This window comes from Corvus kubaryi, unplaced genomic scaffold (genome assembly GCF_017639235.1).
Source record: "Corvus kubaryi isolate FWS band 111438036 unplaced genomic scaffold, C.kubaryi_AGA036_p1.0 66, whole genome shotgun sequence".
In the NCBI taxonomy this organism is placed as follows: domain Eukaryota; kingdom Metazoa; phylum Chordata; class Aves; order Passeriformes; family Corvidae; genus Corvus; species Corvus kubaryi.
The window spans coordinates 9,635,720-9,652,197 of NW_024582054.1; the positions used below are offsets into that span (position 1 = coordinate 9,635,720).

Here is a 16,478-nt window from a genome sequence, read left to right on the forward strand (position 1 = left end):
ATTATTGCTTTATATCACTGTAAAGTACAATAAGGGCTGTCCTTCATGGGATTTGAGTCTTAGTCTTCAGTATGAATGGGAAAAGAATACAGAAATGCAAAGGTTTGGGTTCACTGTTTTAACAAAATCCTAGTTTGCAGTGAAGATAATAGTGCTTTGAGTTTGGATTTGTCATTCTTAAAAAAAAAAAAACAAAACCAAAGTTTTTAAAAAAAACCCACTGCAGAATTAGAAGAAAAAAAGCTCCTCTCACAGACCCTGCAAAGATCTAACTGAAATAACTCCAGGAACAGGAAGATATATTAAGTTTGCTTATTTTATTGTGAGTTTCCTTGATGCTTAGCTGATACATTTTTCATGTGATGACATTTAACTTAAGCTCTAACTGAAACTGGTCTGTCTGAGATAGCTGGCCTACAAGGGGAGTTGGGGATTGCTGTGGGGCAGTCTGTTCAAGAGAGATTTCCTTGGACCTATTCAGTTCTTTCAAGTGTTAGTTGATACAAATTGAATGTTTTTCCTCCGTCACTTAAACTGTATGGTTTTGGAATTTTCCTATTTGTATAGATAAGTGAGAAACAGTAGCTAAATATTTCAAAACCTGAAAGCCAATGGAAAATGTGCTTTTGAAAATAGCATTACCATGCAGTGAGTTGTAACAGATATATTGTGCTGGTGGTGGTGGCATAATACTTACTACTGTGTTCAAGGGACTTCTAACCTTTTGAAAAATAACTTTTAATGCATCTGTACAAGATAGTTTGTCCCCTCCACAGTACATTAGCTTTCTTTCTAGTATACACTGTATTTCTCATAAATTGCTGTCTGGGGTATTCACTTACTTTTGTAAAACTCTATTTAATATTTGTATATAGCATTTTTTGTTTCATAGATAAAGACTGAAAGAGAAAAGTTTGTATTTAATCTCAGAATGTTAGTAAAAATTATTTATAAAAAGTAAAGTAATACAGAATCTGAAAATTACAATGCATGTAGAAGTCAATGTATCTTTTATTAGGCGCTATTCCTATAATCAGATGCTCAAGAGGAACTGCAGCTGAAATGGTGGCAGTGGTAAGAACTGTTTTTCTAAACACCTGTCATTGCTTTAAAACTTTCCAAACATTACTTTGACTTTTCTCGGTACTAGGCAGAGATCTAGTGTCATTGTATCCTTTTCCTTGTAGAGGAAATAAAACTGGAAAAGAGATACATCCATTTTCCTTTCTCGGATTTCAGTTCCATGGAACTTCTGTAGAAACTGTAATGTTAGGGAATCAAATTATGAGAAACTTAAATAATAATTCCTAAGCTAGAGTTTATCAAGATTTTCTGACAGACATTATAATTAAGATGCATCTACACAGTTTAAAAAGTGGCTGTCAGGCCTGTGTTACTCTCTGTGTATCAGTAAGACATTTTTACCTATCTTGCTGGGAAACCCTGTAAGTACAAGAGGTTTTTAGTATATCAAATTAAACTGACATTGAATTTGATCATCAAATAGGGATAAAATGACTAAAAGAAATCACAATTAGCAATCTCTACAGAACTGTCTTCATTAGGAGTCACTGTGGTTCATTTCTTCCATCTTCTTTGCATCTTCTTTGTCAGTGAAATGATAATACTGATTAAACCTAAGCATACAGTGTGCATACACTCATATTGAGGATAATCTCATTTTTATAAAACAATTGTGGGGCAGTGTCTGACAGCCCAATTTACTGCTTCTGCTGTGGTTCCCTCTTGATGCCTCCTACTGGTGTTTTCTACTTGCATGTTTAGGGAAAAGGTGCTAATTGTCTGGCAGGAGATTAGTAGGCATAGAGGAAACATCTTCAGTGTAGTCCTGGACAGAGATATAAATGCTGGAGGGAGAAAATAGATGTAAGATTTCATTCTTTCCCATGTGCACTGGACCTAATCTTCCTGCAGTGAAGACATTTATAAACTACAAAAACAGCACAATAAGTCTTTTAATGTTGATCATGTAGAGAGGTTAGGAAGCCATTGGTTTGTTAAAAGTGGTTCTGTTTTTCCCCTCCTTAGAAATTGGATAAGAAGCTCAGAGAGAATCTAAGAGATGCCAGAAACAGTCTTTTTACAGGTGACACACTTGGAGCTGGCCAGTTCAGGTATTGTGTTAGTAATTTTATTTTTCATATTTCAGTTGTCTTGGTAAGTCACCACTGTATTGAAAACTGTATTGACATGGATGTGGTTCAAATTCTGTATTAAAGGAATTTACATACTTTTAAGGGAGTTTTCCCGTCTCACAGCATAACCCATTTTAAAACTTCTATAACTAATAAGAGTATGGTCCTAGGACAGTAAGTCAAAAATTATGTTATGAACCAGTTAATTTTGTTCAGCCTCTAAACCCAGCAAGAGCCAAACTTCTGCAAATACACTCTGTTTACAGGACCATGAAATGCCGTCGCGTGCCTGAACATATCTCTTAGCAAAAGAACGTATCTCCTTTGAAAGAAAGAAGGACCCATTTTCTTGTCTGTGAACAGTGTTACCAGTTTAGTTATGTCAAAAGCAAGTGTTTCTCAGCTGATCCCCCTCTTGACCAGAGGAGGACTGCTTGAGGACTACCACTGGGATAATTAAGGTCTGTTAAAGTCTTGACCATTTGAATCCTTTAAAGATGCTTGTGTGCATCTGATAATGTGTTCTCAGTAGCATCCCTGTATACTGTTGCCCCCAGATAGCTGAATACTCCACAGGCTGCCTTAGGAAGGTGTATTATAGGAGTTTATACTGTACATGGAAAAGAGGACATGTATTGGCAAGACTGTAGCTGAAGGAAGTTTATAATCTCCTAACTGGGTATAAAACAGTCATCATACTTTTATCTCAGATTAAAATCAGAACTTGGATAAAAGGCACAAAAACATCAAAGCTGGCAAAAGGAATGAGCTTGAAAGGAGAGAGAATAGTTGTGAAATACCAGTTTCTTCATTTTCATGGGAAGTGAACTGTAAGCACTGCTTTTCCTTCAGAGGCGTGGCTTGTTTTCCTGGTAGTGTAGCATCATTGCCCTCAAAATTAAAATGCAAGGTAAAGGAAGCATAGGAAAGTTTAAGCAGTTGAATGGCTTCAGGTCTCTAGTTTGGTTTTTCAGAATCAGGTGACTAAGGTTTTTGAGATTATATATTTAAGTGAATATACTTTAAGGAAATCCAGAGCATGGAATTTAAATGCTTTTACTCTGTTCAAAGGCACTTTAACTGGCATGTTTGCAGAAATAATGTACTTAAGAGAAATATATGTAATAATGTTCTGTCAGCTCACAGTCTTGCTATCTTCACTATAAATTTTTCATGTAGCTGTAACTCAAGACCTTTAGGCATGAATGCATTCTTTTACCACAAAATTGGGTACTGATGGAATTACCACAGTGCGTCTCAGAAGTTCATAATTTATTTTTTTATGGACTTTATATACAAGCAAAGAGAAAAATTAACTTAAAAACCCTTGGAAGTGAGATTTTATGTTTGAAGATTGTAATGGGAATTAAATATTACCACTGAAACGGTTGTTTGGAACTCAAATGTGTATCCACACAAAGGTGTATTGGTTAATACCTAAAAAGCTAGTTGCTGTTCAGTGTTTTGACTTCTGCTCAGTATTTATATAGTGGTAATTTCACTTAGTACAAAATAAAATAATATTTTTATCATTACTAAGATTTGATTTGTGTAATTTATCATAGTGATCAGACCCAGTGACTTTGGGGCAGGCTGGAGTAGCTCAGCAGTAGGCAGTTTTGCTTTTGTCTTGAAATATGATAGAGGAGGTGGCTGGTATCACTCAGGATGTTACTGGGATGTTTTAACCATGTTTAAAGAAGTACTAACAAAGTGTCATCTTTTCAGCTTCCAAAGGCCCCTATTAGTCCTTGTTGACAGAAACATAGATTTAGCAACTCCTCTACATCATACTTGGACATACCAAGCTTTAGTTCATGATGTTCTGGTAAGGATAAATCTGATTTTGTTACCAAAACTATTTTTTCACTCAGTTTGTTGTTAAACTTATTACCAGATTCTCTCTTAATCCAAAATCTGTTTTGTCTTTTTTATTTGGAAGTTGTTTTAGTAAAGAACAACTTGGAAGATTTTCTCTAGAAGTTTTATTTAGCAATAATTTCTAAAATATTTAAGAAGTTGAAATCTTGGTATCATCTAAAGATAGCTAATTCAGCAATCCTGCCTTTTTCTTCAGTAGCTCATGATCTGTATGTTATGTAATAGCCAAGCTCCATTAAGTGCAATTCAGCTTTGAAAAAGAAGTGCTTTTAATGTGTTTTAAAACCAATTTTGGTTTTAGTTTGAACTTCTAAAAATACTTTTTCTGGTTTTTCTCCACAAGATGGTGTAGGTGTTCAGTGCAGAGTGGTATATGATCCTACTGTAAGGAATCTAAAACAGATTTTTAAAAAACTTTTTTTAAATATTTAGATAGCCTTAAGTTGCCTTTATTTCCTCAAGTTTATTTTATAAAACCAATATTAGAAATGTACTTGAATGATAGCTCATTCTGTTTACCTCAGATTTGTGCATTTTGTCTATAGGTGTGGAGTAAATAATAATTAAAAAAAAAAAAGTAAGAGTAATTAGTATCTGGAGGCTTTTTTTGTACTGAGACCTATTTTTGGGAATAATTTCAAAATCTACCTTTGAGAATTATTTTGGATTTATTATTGAGACTGTTAGAGGCATACATGAAATATGCACGTGCATGTATGCGCTCATCTGCAAAGTTGATGGTGAACTGTATAGCCACACACAGAGTGCATTGCTATGATGAAAATATTTCATCACTAATGGAATGCTTTAGGGCACTTGTAAATTTTATTTTATGTAATTAATTCCTTATCACAAGTCCTTTCCTCTTAAACTTAAGGGTGCTTTATACAAATAAACAATTTTTGGCCTAGTTTCTTCAGGAAAGGCATATCTGAAAAAACCACAGTTTGCACCGAGTTTTTTCCAGTAAGTGTTGAACTGGCTAGAGACTTGCAGGTAGAAGTACTGAATTTCTACAGGTTTCTTTCTGAAGTAGTGTTGGGTGGCCTCAGGCGTGAGTTGGGATAGGACTTCAGTTCATCAGGATGCAGATCAAAGGTACTGGAGGCTGAGGACAACTAGTGCTACAAACAGGGTGGGGTATTAAAACGACACTAGAAGACTTGCTCAAAGATCATTGGATATTTATCTCTACTGCATCAGGTTTCAATAGTTCTCTGGACCAACTTGTTAAATGCTGCATCTTAAAAATGAACAGGATTATGTTATTTTTAGTGAAATTGTAACCAAGTGGTCTGTGGTTCCATGAAAAGGGCAAAAGTTTAATTTCAAAACCAGTCAAGTTATTCATCTTAAAGGCAAGCCTGCAAAACTCTTCACATGCTGAGCATAATATTTCATGAAATACCTGCAGTAGTCTTTTAAGAAGCCATAAATTGTAACCATGAAAGTGTTACCAAGATGTTGATTATGTCAAGTATACTTTCAAGCAAATTGGTTTTTGTTTAAGGTCTCAGTTACAATAGTCCAGGAATGCTGTGCAGTGTTGAACTACCCAGGCACAAAGTTGAGTGCTGCGTCCATTGAGATTATAACCGTGCTGTTTCTACACTTAAACAGGCTTACATAAAGAGATTCCTATTTCTAAATAAAAAACCTTTCATCAGTGGATACAGAAAAATGGGAGGCATGGATAGAAAGCCTTAAAAGGACAAAATGAGGAGTTGAAAGGAGGAACACTAATTAATAAGAATTATTTTAGGAAAACTTGTAAATGCCAAAACTAACTTGAAAACCCAGGTCACTGGTGAGTTAAGCTGAGCCAAAACATAGATCTCCATTAAAAATTACAGCTAAATTTCCAATCACATTAATTCTTTTGAAGTTTTTATCGAATATGTGTACTTGAAAAATACTATTTTTTTGCTAAAACATTAAACATCTCTTGTAAGATGAGGTCTGTGCTCATCAACTGCATGTGTTTCCTTTGAGTAGCTACTTGGTTTTGTTTCTATTCTGGCCTGGGTCATTTGTAGTGCTTAAGTCCCTGCCAAGGCATAACTAGGAACATTTTAAAACTTTATTTGACAGTTTCACTCACAGTGATCCATTTCTGTATACTTTAATGAAAATAATAAAGTGAAGTTTTATTTCTGGAAAAAATATCTATTCTAAAAGGTTCTAACAGATTCTGTGTAGTCGGAAGATTTGACTCTATCATTATTTGCCAAGCAAAGAGCACCTCTGAAATTTTAAATGTTCTTGAAAAGGGCTAGGACAAAGTCAGCAAGTGGAATACTTATTAATACTCTGTTGAAAACCAGAGAGGTAAGCTGCAGAAAATACAGAGCAGTCTTTGGCAGTGGGGGAAAGAACTAGAAGACCCACAGGGAGGGAGCTGTGTGGTGACATGTGAGCATAACTGTGTCTTCTAGCAAAGCGATGTAGTTTCTGTGTTCATACATCTGTGGAAGAAGAAAAACTATATGGAAAAATAGCAGCTTTGTTGCAAAGTTTTGCTTTATCATGCATTCACTATTTTACTAGTGCTTAAAAAATTAGGGAAAGAGCTGTGAAGGTGTAGCTAAATAGTCCTCACAGTGAATAATCCTGTTGCTGATGTCATCAGCTTCTTGGCAGCTTTGACATACATGTTGTAGTTACGTGAGTGAACTTAAGCCTTATAAACACTTTTTCTGCAATATAGAAGCTTTTCTATTTCAAAGATTTGGAGTGTTTTAGAGCACAGTCTTTGCTAAGTAATTTATTTTCTATGCAGAAAACAGTGTTCAAAGTTCAGTGTCAGAAGACTGCTTGCGTATGAGATAATCAAAAGTCTTTGCTTAACATTTGTTGCCTTGTTTGGTGTTGGACTGGTCACAGTTCAGTAATTGTGAGTAATTTTGGAGTTCTTATATTTCTGTTTCTATTATCTAGTGAACTAGTAAACTGTTTCCTGCCTACTTATGAAGCTCTAATAAATAGCTGTGTTAATATTTTTTTAGAAAATATTCTCAAAGGTATTTCGTTGAGTATAAAAGACTGAATAAACAAACCGTCAAATATTTACATAAGTCTCTTCTTTATTTTAGGATTTCCATTTGAATAGAGTTAACTTGGAAGAATCAACAGGAATGGAAAGTACTCCAGCAGGTGCTAGACCTAAGAAAAAAAATAAGAAGTCCTATGATTTAACTGCATCTGATAAATTTTGGCAAAAGCATAAGGGCAGGTAAGCTGTAAAGATACACAGTTTATATTAATTTAGTCAATATAAATTCTAAGTATTCTTCATATATGGTAGTTCTGCTTTTAATTGTATTTGAAAATATCTTCTAGTTTGGGGGCTTTTTTTAAGGTGTACTGGGTCTGTCTGAAATGGTGTTCATTTCCCCACAGCAGCCCTCCCAGTGCTGTGCTTTGCATTGTTGCTAGAAGAGTGTTGATAACGCACCAGTGTTTTGGCTACTGCTGAGCAGTGCTCACACAGCATCAGCGCTGTCTCCCCGACATTCCCCCTCACCAGTGGGCTGAGGGTGGGCAAGATCTTGGGAGGGGGCATTGCCAGGACAGTTCACCCAAACTGACCAAAAATATACTCCATACGACACCAAACCACACCACACCAATAGCATTCCATACCACTGTTCAGCAATAAAATCTAAGAGAAAGGAGGAGGAAGGATGCAGCCTTCAATGGGGTTTTTTAAATGTTTGTCTTCTGGAGCAACCGCTCTGCCTACTGAAGCCCTGTTTCCTGAGAAATGGCCAGACATCATCTGCTGATGGGAAGTAGAGAATAAAACCTTTTGTTTTCCTTTGCTTTCACACATAAGCTTTCCTTTTTTCAACTGCCTGTATCTTGACCCATGACTTTGGGAGTTTTTTCTACCTTGCTTTCTCCCTGCCCAGTCTTGCTGAGGAGTGAAGTGATAGAGTCACCTGGTGAGCACATAGCATCCAGCCAGGGTCAACCCACCACATAAGGAATGATCATGGCCAGTATTCATTGTCCATTATTTTTGTCTCTTAGCTCTTTGTTACAGAGCTCAAAATTGTTCTTACCAAAATTACATAAAATTATTGAAAGCAGTGAATATATCTTAGAAAGTTTAAGTAAACCTACAGTAAGATGTCATTATTTTCAGTGATTTGATACTGCTGCATGATTTGCATGTTGTTATTTCCAAAAAAGGTTTTCATTGTCTGGTTCTAGTATTTCAGTTTATTGATTTAACTGAGCCTAATGCAGACTATTGCATTAGTCCTTTTCCAGAGGTGGCTGAGTCTGTTCAGGAAGAACTGGAATCTTACAGAGCCCAAGAAGATGAAGTCAAAAGACTTAAAAGTATCATGGTAAGTTTTATCACCTGTATGTGTTCTATGTAAAGCGTAACAGGGCTTGTAGAGATGCTCAGCCCACCCTGTCATCCCACGGACAAAAATTTTCAGTGCATGCTGAATTTTAGGCATAATACGATCTTAAAAGTAGGACTAGAAACACCATATTTCATGAGAAGTTTGAATTTCTTCTTCATTGGTGTTGCAGTTATATAGCTTCCATACTAACTGAAAAATGAAATACAGACGTTAACACCACTATGAGAAAGTAGTTTCTAAATGTATTGACTATCTGCATGTGTGGTATTTGTATTTATTATGACTATTTTTATTCCTCTTTTCAAACCCTTCCTCAAAACCCAGGGTATAGAAGGGGAGGATGAAAGAGCAATAAGTATGCTTTCAGATAATACAGCTAAGCTAACTTCAGCTGTCAGGTAAGTAGTCAGTAATGCATTATTGTTTATTACCTGTGAACCATTTCTAGTTTTTTCTGTCATTGTACTTTCTGTATTCTTTGAAATCAACATCTTTAAATGTAGGCTATTCAGCTTTATAATATAGTTTAAATGCTTTATAATTCTGGTAAAGTTTTATGTGATGTCCTAAGCCAGTGCTTGCATATGTGACTTCCACAATGTGTGTGACTTTGGAGTGTTTCCTCAGCAAAGACAAGAGTAATCTAAGTGCATCATAGATTTGCTTGCACTCTTCCACCAAAACCCCCAAACTCTGCATTCTTTCGTAAAAAAAAATAACTGAAATCCCCCTTCTTCATGTCTTTGCTTGCTTTGCACAGTGTGTAATCAATTACATTTTGATTCATGTATTTTCTGTAACATCTGTTTGCGAGATTATAGTCATTCAGAACTCTGAGAAATTTACCCCCCCACTTTTGAAGACCAAACCACCAGTGACAGTGGTTTCATGACAGTGAAAGTCTTAGATTTAGGCTTCTTTCTCATTGTAAATTTGTTTTTCATTCCACTGATGCCTTCAAGAAGGGAGATACATAGTTTGCTGCCTTAATCACTAAGACCCAATCAGAAGGAAGAAGAAACATTCATTATCCAGAGGATAAATGGGGTGATATGCCCAGTATCCTGTGAAATCCAGCATGCCTGTATTAGTTAGTTATCTCTTAGTGAGTTTGAAAAGTTGCTTTGTATGCTATGCCCTGGTTAGAATTTCATTGGAATTACAAAGGATGTGTGATCAGACAGTTTCCAAAAAGCAAGCAGGTATTTTCAAGCTCGCCCTATAAAGTTTTCAAGTTTTGTACTTCTCAAGATGCTGGTTTTCAGGTCAAGGCATTGGTTTTTGGCTCTAATCTGTAGAATTTTGCTGAGAAGTCCTGATACCATTAAGATCATCCATTTAGGCAGGTTTCTGCTGTAAGAATTGAAATAGGTTCACTTGCTGTTCTGTTGCCCATTTTCTGAAGGTTATCTTTTTCCTGGCTTTACAGCTGCTAGAAAACTTTGGAATATCTTAGAAATTAGAAATCAGAGGTTCTAACATTGAGGATCTCCTGTTGTTTGCTTTTTCTGGTTTTTTTTGGTTTGCTTTTTTTTTTTTTCAAAAACACAGTCCTTTACAAAGGCAGTTCTAGTCACCTTCTCACATTCCAGCTGTCATTAATGGTCAATCATCATAGGTAACATTGATTTTATAGTTGCTTAAAGGAGGAAATAAAGTATGGCTACTTAACTTCCTGGTTCTTCAGGACATGCAGTCAGTTGTCATTAAATGCCTGATCATCTGCCTACTGTAAAACTGAGTAAGACACTGGTTGTCCAGGGTGCTTTTGGTTCTGAATGTATATAGATGCTGAGAAGTCTTTTGTAAATGTGATTTTCACATGCCAGCAGTGAAAATCATGTAGATCCTAACACCTTAAGTAACAATTTTTCCATAAAGTAAACTTAACCATTCAGTTTCCCATTTCACAAAAGAAAATTTTTCAATTGTGAATCCTGAATAGAGAATTGTGTTCTATGCAGAAGCACCTGACAAATTCCAGGACATCCAGAAGTTCTGTATTTATTTGACAGATACTGTTATTTACTATAATTTTGTAATTGTTTGATATTCTTTGACAGGTATTATTATTTGGCAGATATTGACACTTCTGTATATATCAGAATAGACTAAATGTAGTAGATCATTTGTTCAGGTTAGCAGGGCACATATCTGTTGTTGATCACAAGCTTTCAGTGGGAATATTGAATTACCCACATAATGTACGTTTTTTGCTAGTCAAGGTAGAAACCTGGTTTACTACATTACATGTGACTAATGTTCTTCTCTTATGTATTCTGTTTCAGTTATGAGAATCATTACATCTATACTTGTCATTTTTTAGTTCCAATCCTATTCTGTAATTTTAGATTTTAATAGCCTTTAAAGGTCTTTTCCAGCCCAGACTGTTCTATAATTCTATAAATGTTTTAGTATCTACTATATGCAGTTCACAATTCAACTAACAGTGCAAATCAGCAGGTTAGTTTGTATTTAATCTCTTCAGCTCTCTTCCAGAACTTCTGGAAAAGAAGAGACTCATTGATCTTCATACCAATGTTGCAACAGCCGTTTTGGAGCACATAAAGGTACAATTGCTCTCTAATTTGAGTTTTGTGTCAGTAGTACTCTTTAACTGAAGGAATATATTTGAGGCTGTGAAGATAAGAAAGTGAGCCTTCTCAATGGTGCTACCTTTTCAGAATTCACTCTGTAGCATTACTTAGTGTTGAAGGGTGAGAGAGAATGAATTTTGAATGCCTCTGCATGGAAAACAAGGAAGACCAGGTTTTTTCTTATCGGAATTTACTAGTATACTCTCATTTTTTTAATGGTGGCCACAAATGTTATTGTGGGTTGAAGTCTTTCTAAAAATAAGTTTATGATGGAAGTGTTTTGTTTCTTTTAGAGATGTGTCATGGCAATTCATGACTTCAGTCTAAGCAATCTTCTGTTCATATGCGTTTATCAGAAGGGCACTGTTGACTGCTCACCAATGAAAGTGATACCCAGAGATGTCGTAATAATGATGCAAGTTACTGAAGTGGTGTTTCCAGCAGGGTCTGTGTTAGATGTCTTGTGCATAATTTGAGCACTTCAGAAGGGTGTTCGTCCCCTTTTCTGTTTTACATCTCCTGCTCTTGTGTCAGAGACCTTGCAGAGGGTTTAGTGTCAAGTGAAGGCCATGGTTACTGCTAGGATAACTTGGAAAATGGATTTGTTTTCACAGTATGAAAACAGAAATTGTAGATGAGGCTTTCAGAAACACTGAAATTCTTTTAAGTTTTGGAAAGTGGTTCAAGCACCACATCTCACTGAAAATCAATAATTAGAAAGTTTTACGCCAAGCTACTTATAATTCATGGAAGGCAATGTATTTTGAAGCTAGCTTTAACATTTGTAAGGCATGTAAGATCTGTCTTCAGTTATTATTGCTACTGAATTTTTTAAAGTACTATATATGTACAAAGGATTAGTTCTGCAATTTAATGGATAAATTAAATTTACATATTTAAGTTGGAGAAGAGATAGTAAGTGTCTCTCTGTGCTTAGCTCATTAGTGTAGGGGCTAGTTTATGGGCTTTTGCACTATTAGGTACATCAGTTTTCATATCTGACAATTTAAAAGCAGTACATTAATACCACTGAAAAAAATTTAACTCAACAATATTGATATTTTGATGCCTTGTCTGCAAATTCACTTTTCTAAGAAAGATACTGGCTTGATAATGGCAGGCCTAGACCAGTAGTATTCTGTATATGATTTATTGGTTGGAAAACAAGTTTCAGAGTAAGATGTAGAATGGCAGTAACATCAGTTTTGCTTTCCAGTGTCTTGTTGGCACTGGGCTGGAGTCAGATTCATCAGATGATAGCAACACACTTAGTTACCTAGAGGTGGAAGGAATTGCCTTATATAGGCACTCAACCAGCCCTTGCCTTGCTGCTCTGACAGGGAGCCTGCTATTAGGGAGTTCCCTAGGCATGGTGATCCATTCCTCCATGATTCGTAATTCTGGTACTGCAGAGTGCTCAGGCTCTTTACCTTCTTATTGTATAGCTGAGACAAATGGCCATGCAGTTTCTTCAATATATTGGTATGTGCATCTCTATCATCTTTTCTTTTGATATAGAAAGCATCACTTCATCTCCAGATATTTAGAAAACTGTCTTAAACTAATGCAGATGCATGTGGTTTTTTCTGTTGAAATTTGCCTATGGTAAAGCCTTTTAACTGAATGAATGTAAAGTTTATTCCAACTGCTTTCTCTTGACCATTTTCTCCTCTCTTTCCACCCTCCAGTGTTAGAAAAAGTATCTTTCTATCTTGAGCTGTGGAATTCTAGTATGCAGGACGTTATGCTACCTAATGGATTCCTCAAAAATACTCTCAAAAAGAGCCATGTCTCAGCCAGTACTTTTAAAAGAAATTCTGATGACACCTTGACTCTGTGGTTAATAGGTTTTATATACAGTAAATAATGAAACCAGATTAGGATAAGACAGAATTTTTTTTGCAAGTGCTGAGATGATGAGGAGCTAGTGAGGCACCATGCTCTTCTTCAGGTTACTATATTTTCCCTTCTAAAATAATCAGGAAGTGCATTCATACTTTAAAATAGACTATTTGCATGATCCATTATGGTTTTTTTACTATATTAATTATTTGAGCGTTTTTCTTCACTACATATATAAGCATCTATGCAAAGAATGCAATGAGACCTGCTTTAGATATACTAAGTGAATTTAATTTTTCTTGCAGTCATATTTTAATGTTCAGATTACAGCTGCTTTCCACATTCTCTTGGATCGTTTTCTAAGACACAGCAAGAGGAAACCAGAAATTAATCACATACTTAGGGGTCCTGGCAGTTTTTTGGCTTAAGTGTTTAGTTAAATAATGGAAAGTATGCATCACTTTTTCATGAAGCAAACCATCAAGTATTTATTGTCAGTGCTTAGAACAAATGCATCCTTGTTTTGCATTTATTGGTTTTTCTTCTGCTGAAGCTGGTGATTGAAGGTCTGGACCCAACAGATAACAGATATAGAGCTAGAATTACCTATCTAGCTGCTTTAGAGTTTCAAGTAATGCTTATCTTTGCATGTGATTGTAATATGAATAGGATTACTGACGTATGTTGAATCAGGAATATAAAAAGATGTGCACATATACTTTTCTAAAATGACAGTTGGGGGGGGTAGATTACATAACCTCTTGCTAGAATTCTACACATATGAATTTAAGTGGCAGATTTTTATGTGAATTGTTTTCTGTCTTAAATTACTTATATTTGTTTACTTTAGGGTTTTGTTTAATTCCTACATAATTTTATTATGTATCTCTACTTTTGCTTGATCTCAAGGTCTAATACTTTGAATGATCCCTTAATTGGGATTGACAATAGCCTTTCAAATTTTCAAATTCATATTTTGTAAAGGAATTCTGCTATTTTAACTACTCTGTTTTAAATAAGGTTACATTTTTGTCTTACACTGTGTGAAGAGAAATGGTATGTGTTTGTGAAGTATATATGTCACAGTGGGCCAGGCTGGTTTTCTGTAGCCCAGAACTGATAATTCAGTAACCTTCTAGTAAAAACAGCTTTTTCTGAGTTCAGTTACAGTGACCTTGCTATCATCATTCTGTACAGTTCAGTGAAAGGGAATTGGCTATGGCTGCCACTTCCAGCCTTCTTCCAGAGTTTCTCTTCCTCTTGATTGGAGCACACTATAATTACCTGACCAACCTCCCTTGTTCTGGAGGCAGTTATTTCTGCTTGTTTTCTGTCAGCATCTTTGAGAAAGACCTCAAATAGTTTCTTAGAAAACATGTCATCTGCGTAAATTCTCTCTCTCTAAAATTAAGAACTTTTGTAGTGTAAAGAGGATAGAAGAGCTTCCAGCAAGTCTTTACAAAAATAACCCTCTAAGAGATTTTAATGGGTCCTGCTTCCACTTACTTGCTTTAAGAAGAAGGAACTTTGTGTTCATTTTGGAGTACAGTGCTCAATAGACTTTCCCATGCACTTCAGTAATTTTCCCTAAAATAAGTTTTGGCTTACAAACAGCCTGTTTCTAAAGATGATAAGTTGAAAGCTTTCACAAATACATTTTTTTTAAAAAGCAAGCTGAAGTGTGGCACTTTAACTGCATTACAGAATCCTGTCCCTGAAGTGGCAGCCAGAAAGGTCTCTTGAATGAGATTGGTGTGGAACAAGATGTCATAGTAGAATAGCAAGAGCAGGAGGCAGAAAAGGAAAAACTGTAAATGTAAATGCATCTTTATTGTATTATTTTTTATTATTATTGATTTTCTTCACATTGCTTGCCAGTTTGGCACCCATAAGAACCTCTTCTTTGCTGTGTTTTTTATTGAATCTACAGGACTGTTTAGCTCCTATTCCCCAGCTTTTCCTCTTGGCATGTCTGTGAGTTTGCCATTGAGTGAACAAAATTGCACTTACTTAAATTAAATGGGACATCTGCTTCTTATCAGCACCTCTTAGACAAGTTGGCTCTTCAAGAAGTAACTGTCTCATTGATGTGGCATATCTGGGATATCTATCAAAAGGTAACTAGTAGTGTTTAAGGCTATTCAGTAACCCATATGAAATTTGATTAGGTGTCCACCTAATTCCAAGCAAACCAGTGTAAGAAAAATATTGCCCTAATTAGCATCTTTGCTAGTAACTTTCATTAGTTATCTAGTGAAGAAGCCACTGAATAGACTTACTATATTGATCCATCTCTTTGGTTTGTTGCATCAGAAACAGTCTCAAAAGTTTTATATTGCTGCTTACCTCTGATGTCCCTATTGTGGATAGGAAAAAAACAGACAAAGTGGATAGAAAAAAAATGTGGACCTGAAGTTTCAGGATTTTCGGTTTGGGGTTTTTTCCCCAAAGAATGCTAAGTTCACACTTCAGAATTAATTGTGCAAAGTTTTTGAAGAGAGTGAGCGTACTTGTATCATTAATGTTTCAGTTTAGGCTCAAAGTATAGCACATACATGTAACCAGTGAATTTTCTTTGCTGCTGTTGATCTGTTTTGTTCAGCAGTCACAGTCAAACAGTCATAAAGTTGCACATGGCTGAGAAGAATTTTACCTAGCCTGTGCTCCAAGTAAGTCAACAATTGTGAATCTGTTCTTAAAATTGAAAGTAATTGATGTTTGAATTACATAATTTTATTTAGCAGTTGATCTGTAAACAAATACAAGGAATTAGGGAATCTTTTTATATTGTACATTTTTACATGCCATCTGAATAAATTTCTTGTAAACAGATCACCAGCTAAGATAATACTGGCTTTGCCAAATTCAACAGTATTGTATTTGACTTTATAAGATCAAGTGTCCACATTTCAAGACAATCCCTTTTTTCCTGGATGCCTGTTGTCTGGGAAAAATATTTTAAACTCAAAAACATTGAATTTAGTTTCACATAACAAGATACAAATGTACTTAAAACAGAAAAAGCAAGTGTATGTAATGGAAAGACTAAAAAAATTGTAGTCATTTCTTTGCAGTTGCTTTATGTCTCTAGAGAGATCTAAGGAAACTATAACACAGAAGATCTCCAAGATGCTGTAGAATTGAGGTCTCAGATGGTTTACCAGATACCAAATTGCATCTGAAGTAAGGACTTGGAAAAAGGCTGGTAGTTCAGTTCTATTCAGACTTTAAACTATTCTTCTAACATAAGCTCAAGGTAAATACAGCTTGAAAGAAGCTCTAGCTTTTTTTTTTCATTCATGCACTTTCTATGTAGTCATAGTCACTATGACAATCAACAGAAGACATTCTTCTGCCCCTAAAAGTAGCAGGGGGTCATTTTTGAGCACTCTCGATGGTAATTTACTTTATAAGCTGTAATTACAAGCATCCGCAAAAGCTTTAAATTAAGTTGTTACTCTGCAAGTAACTGATCTTCTCGAGGAGTTCTGTAAGTGGTGACTGAGAAATGGAAGCATTGTATAGCTGCCTGCATCATAAGCTGATCACCAAATGCTTTCAATACAAAAATATCCTTGTAATTCATACCATTTTACTTTGTTTTCTCCTCTCTAGCTCTTTTT

The 16,478-nt window shown here is 35.5% G+C and overlaps 1 protein-coding gene across 1 annotated transcript in view; it reads left to right on the plus strand.

The window, feature by feature from the left end:
* The window catches only part of SCFD1 (sec1 family domain containing 1), a 52,675-nt gene that overhangs the window by 12,975 nt on the left and 23,222 nt on the right, over positions 1–16,478 (plus strand). Inside the window, exons 8-14 of the mRNA XM_042047315.1 lie at positions 1,019–1,074; positions 2,050–2,135; positions 3,885–3,984; positions 7,130–7,269; positions 8,302–8,392; positions 8,741–8,814; positions 10,905–10,986. Of these exons, the coding sequence (XP_041903249.1) occupies positions 1,019–1,074; positions 2,050–2,135; positions 3,885–3,984; positions 7,130–7,269; positions 8,302–8,392; positions 8,741–8,814; positions 10,905–10,986 (629 nt within the window). The remainder of the gene's footprint in view (positions 1–1,018; positions 1,075–2,049; positions 2,136–3,884; positions 3,985–7,129; positions 7,270–8,301; positions 8,393–8,740; positions 8,815–10,904; positions 10,987–16,478) is intronic.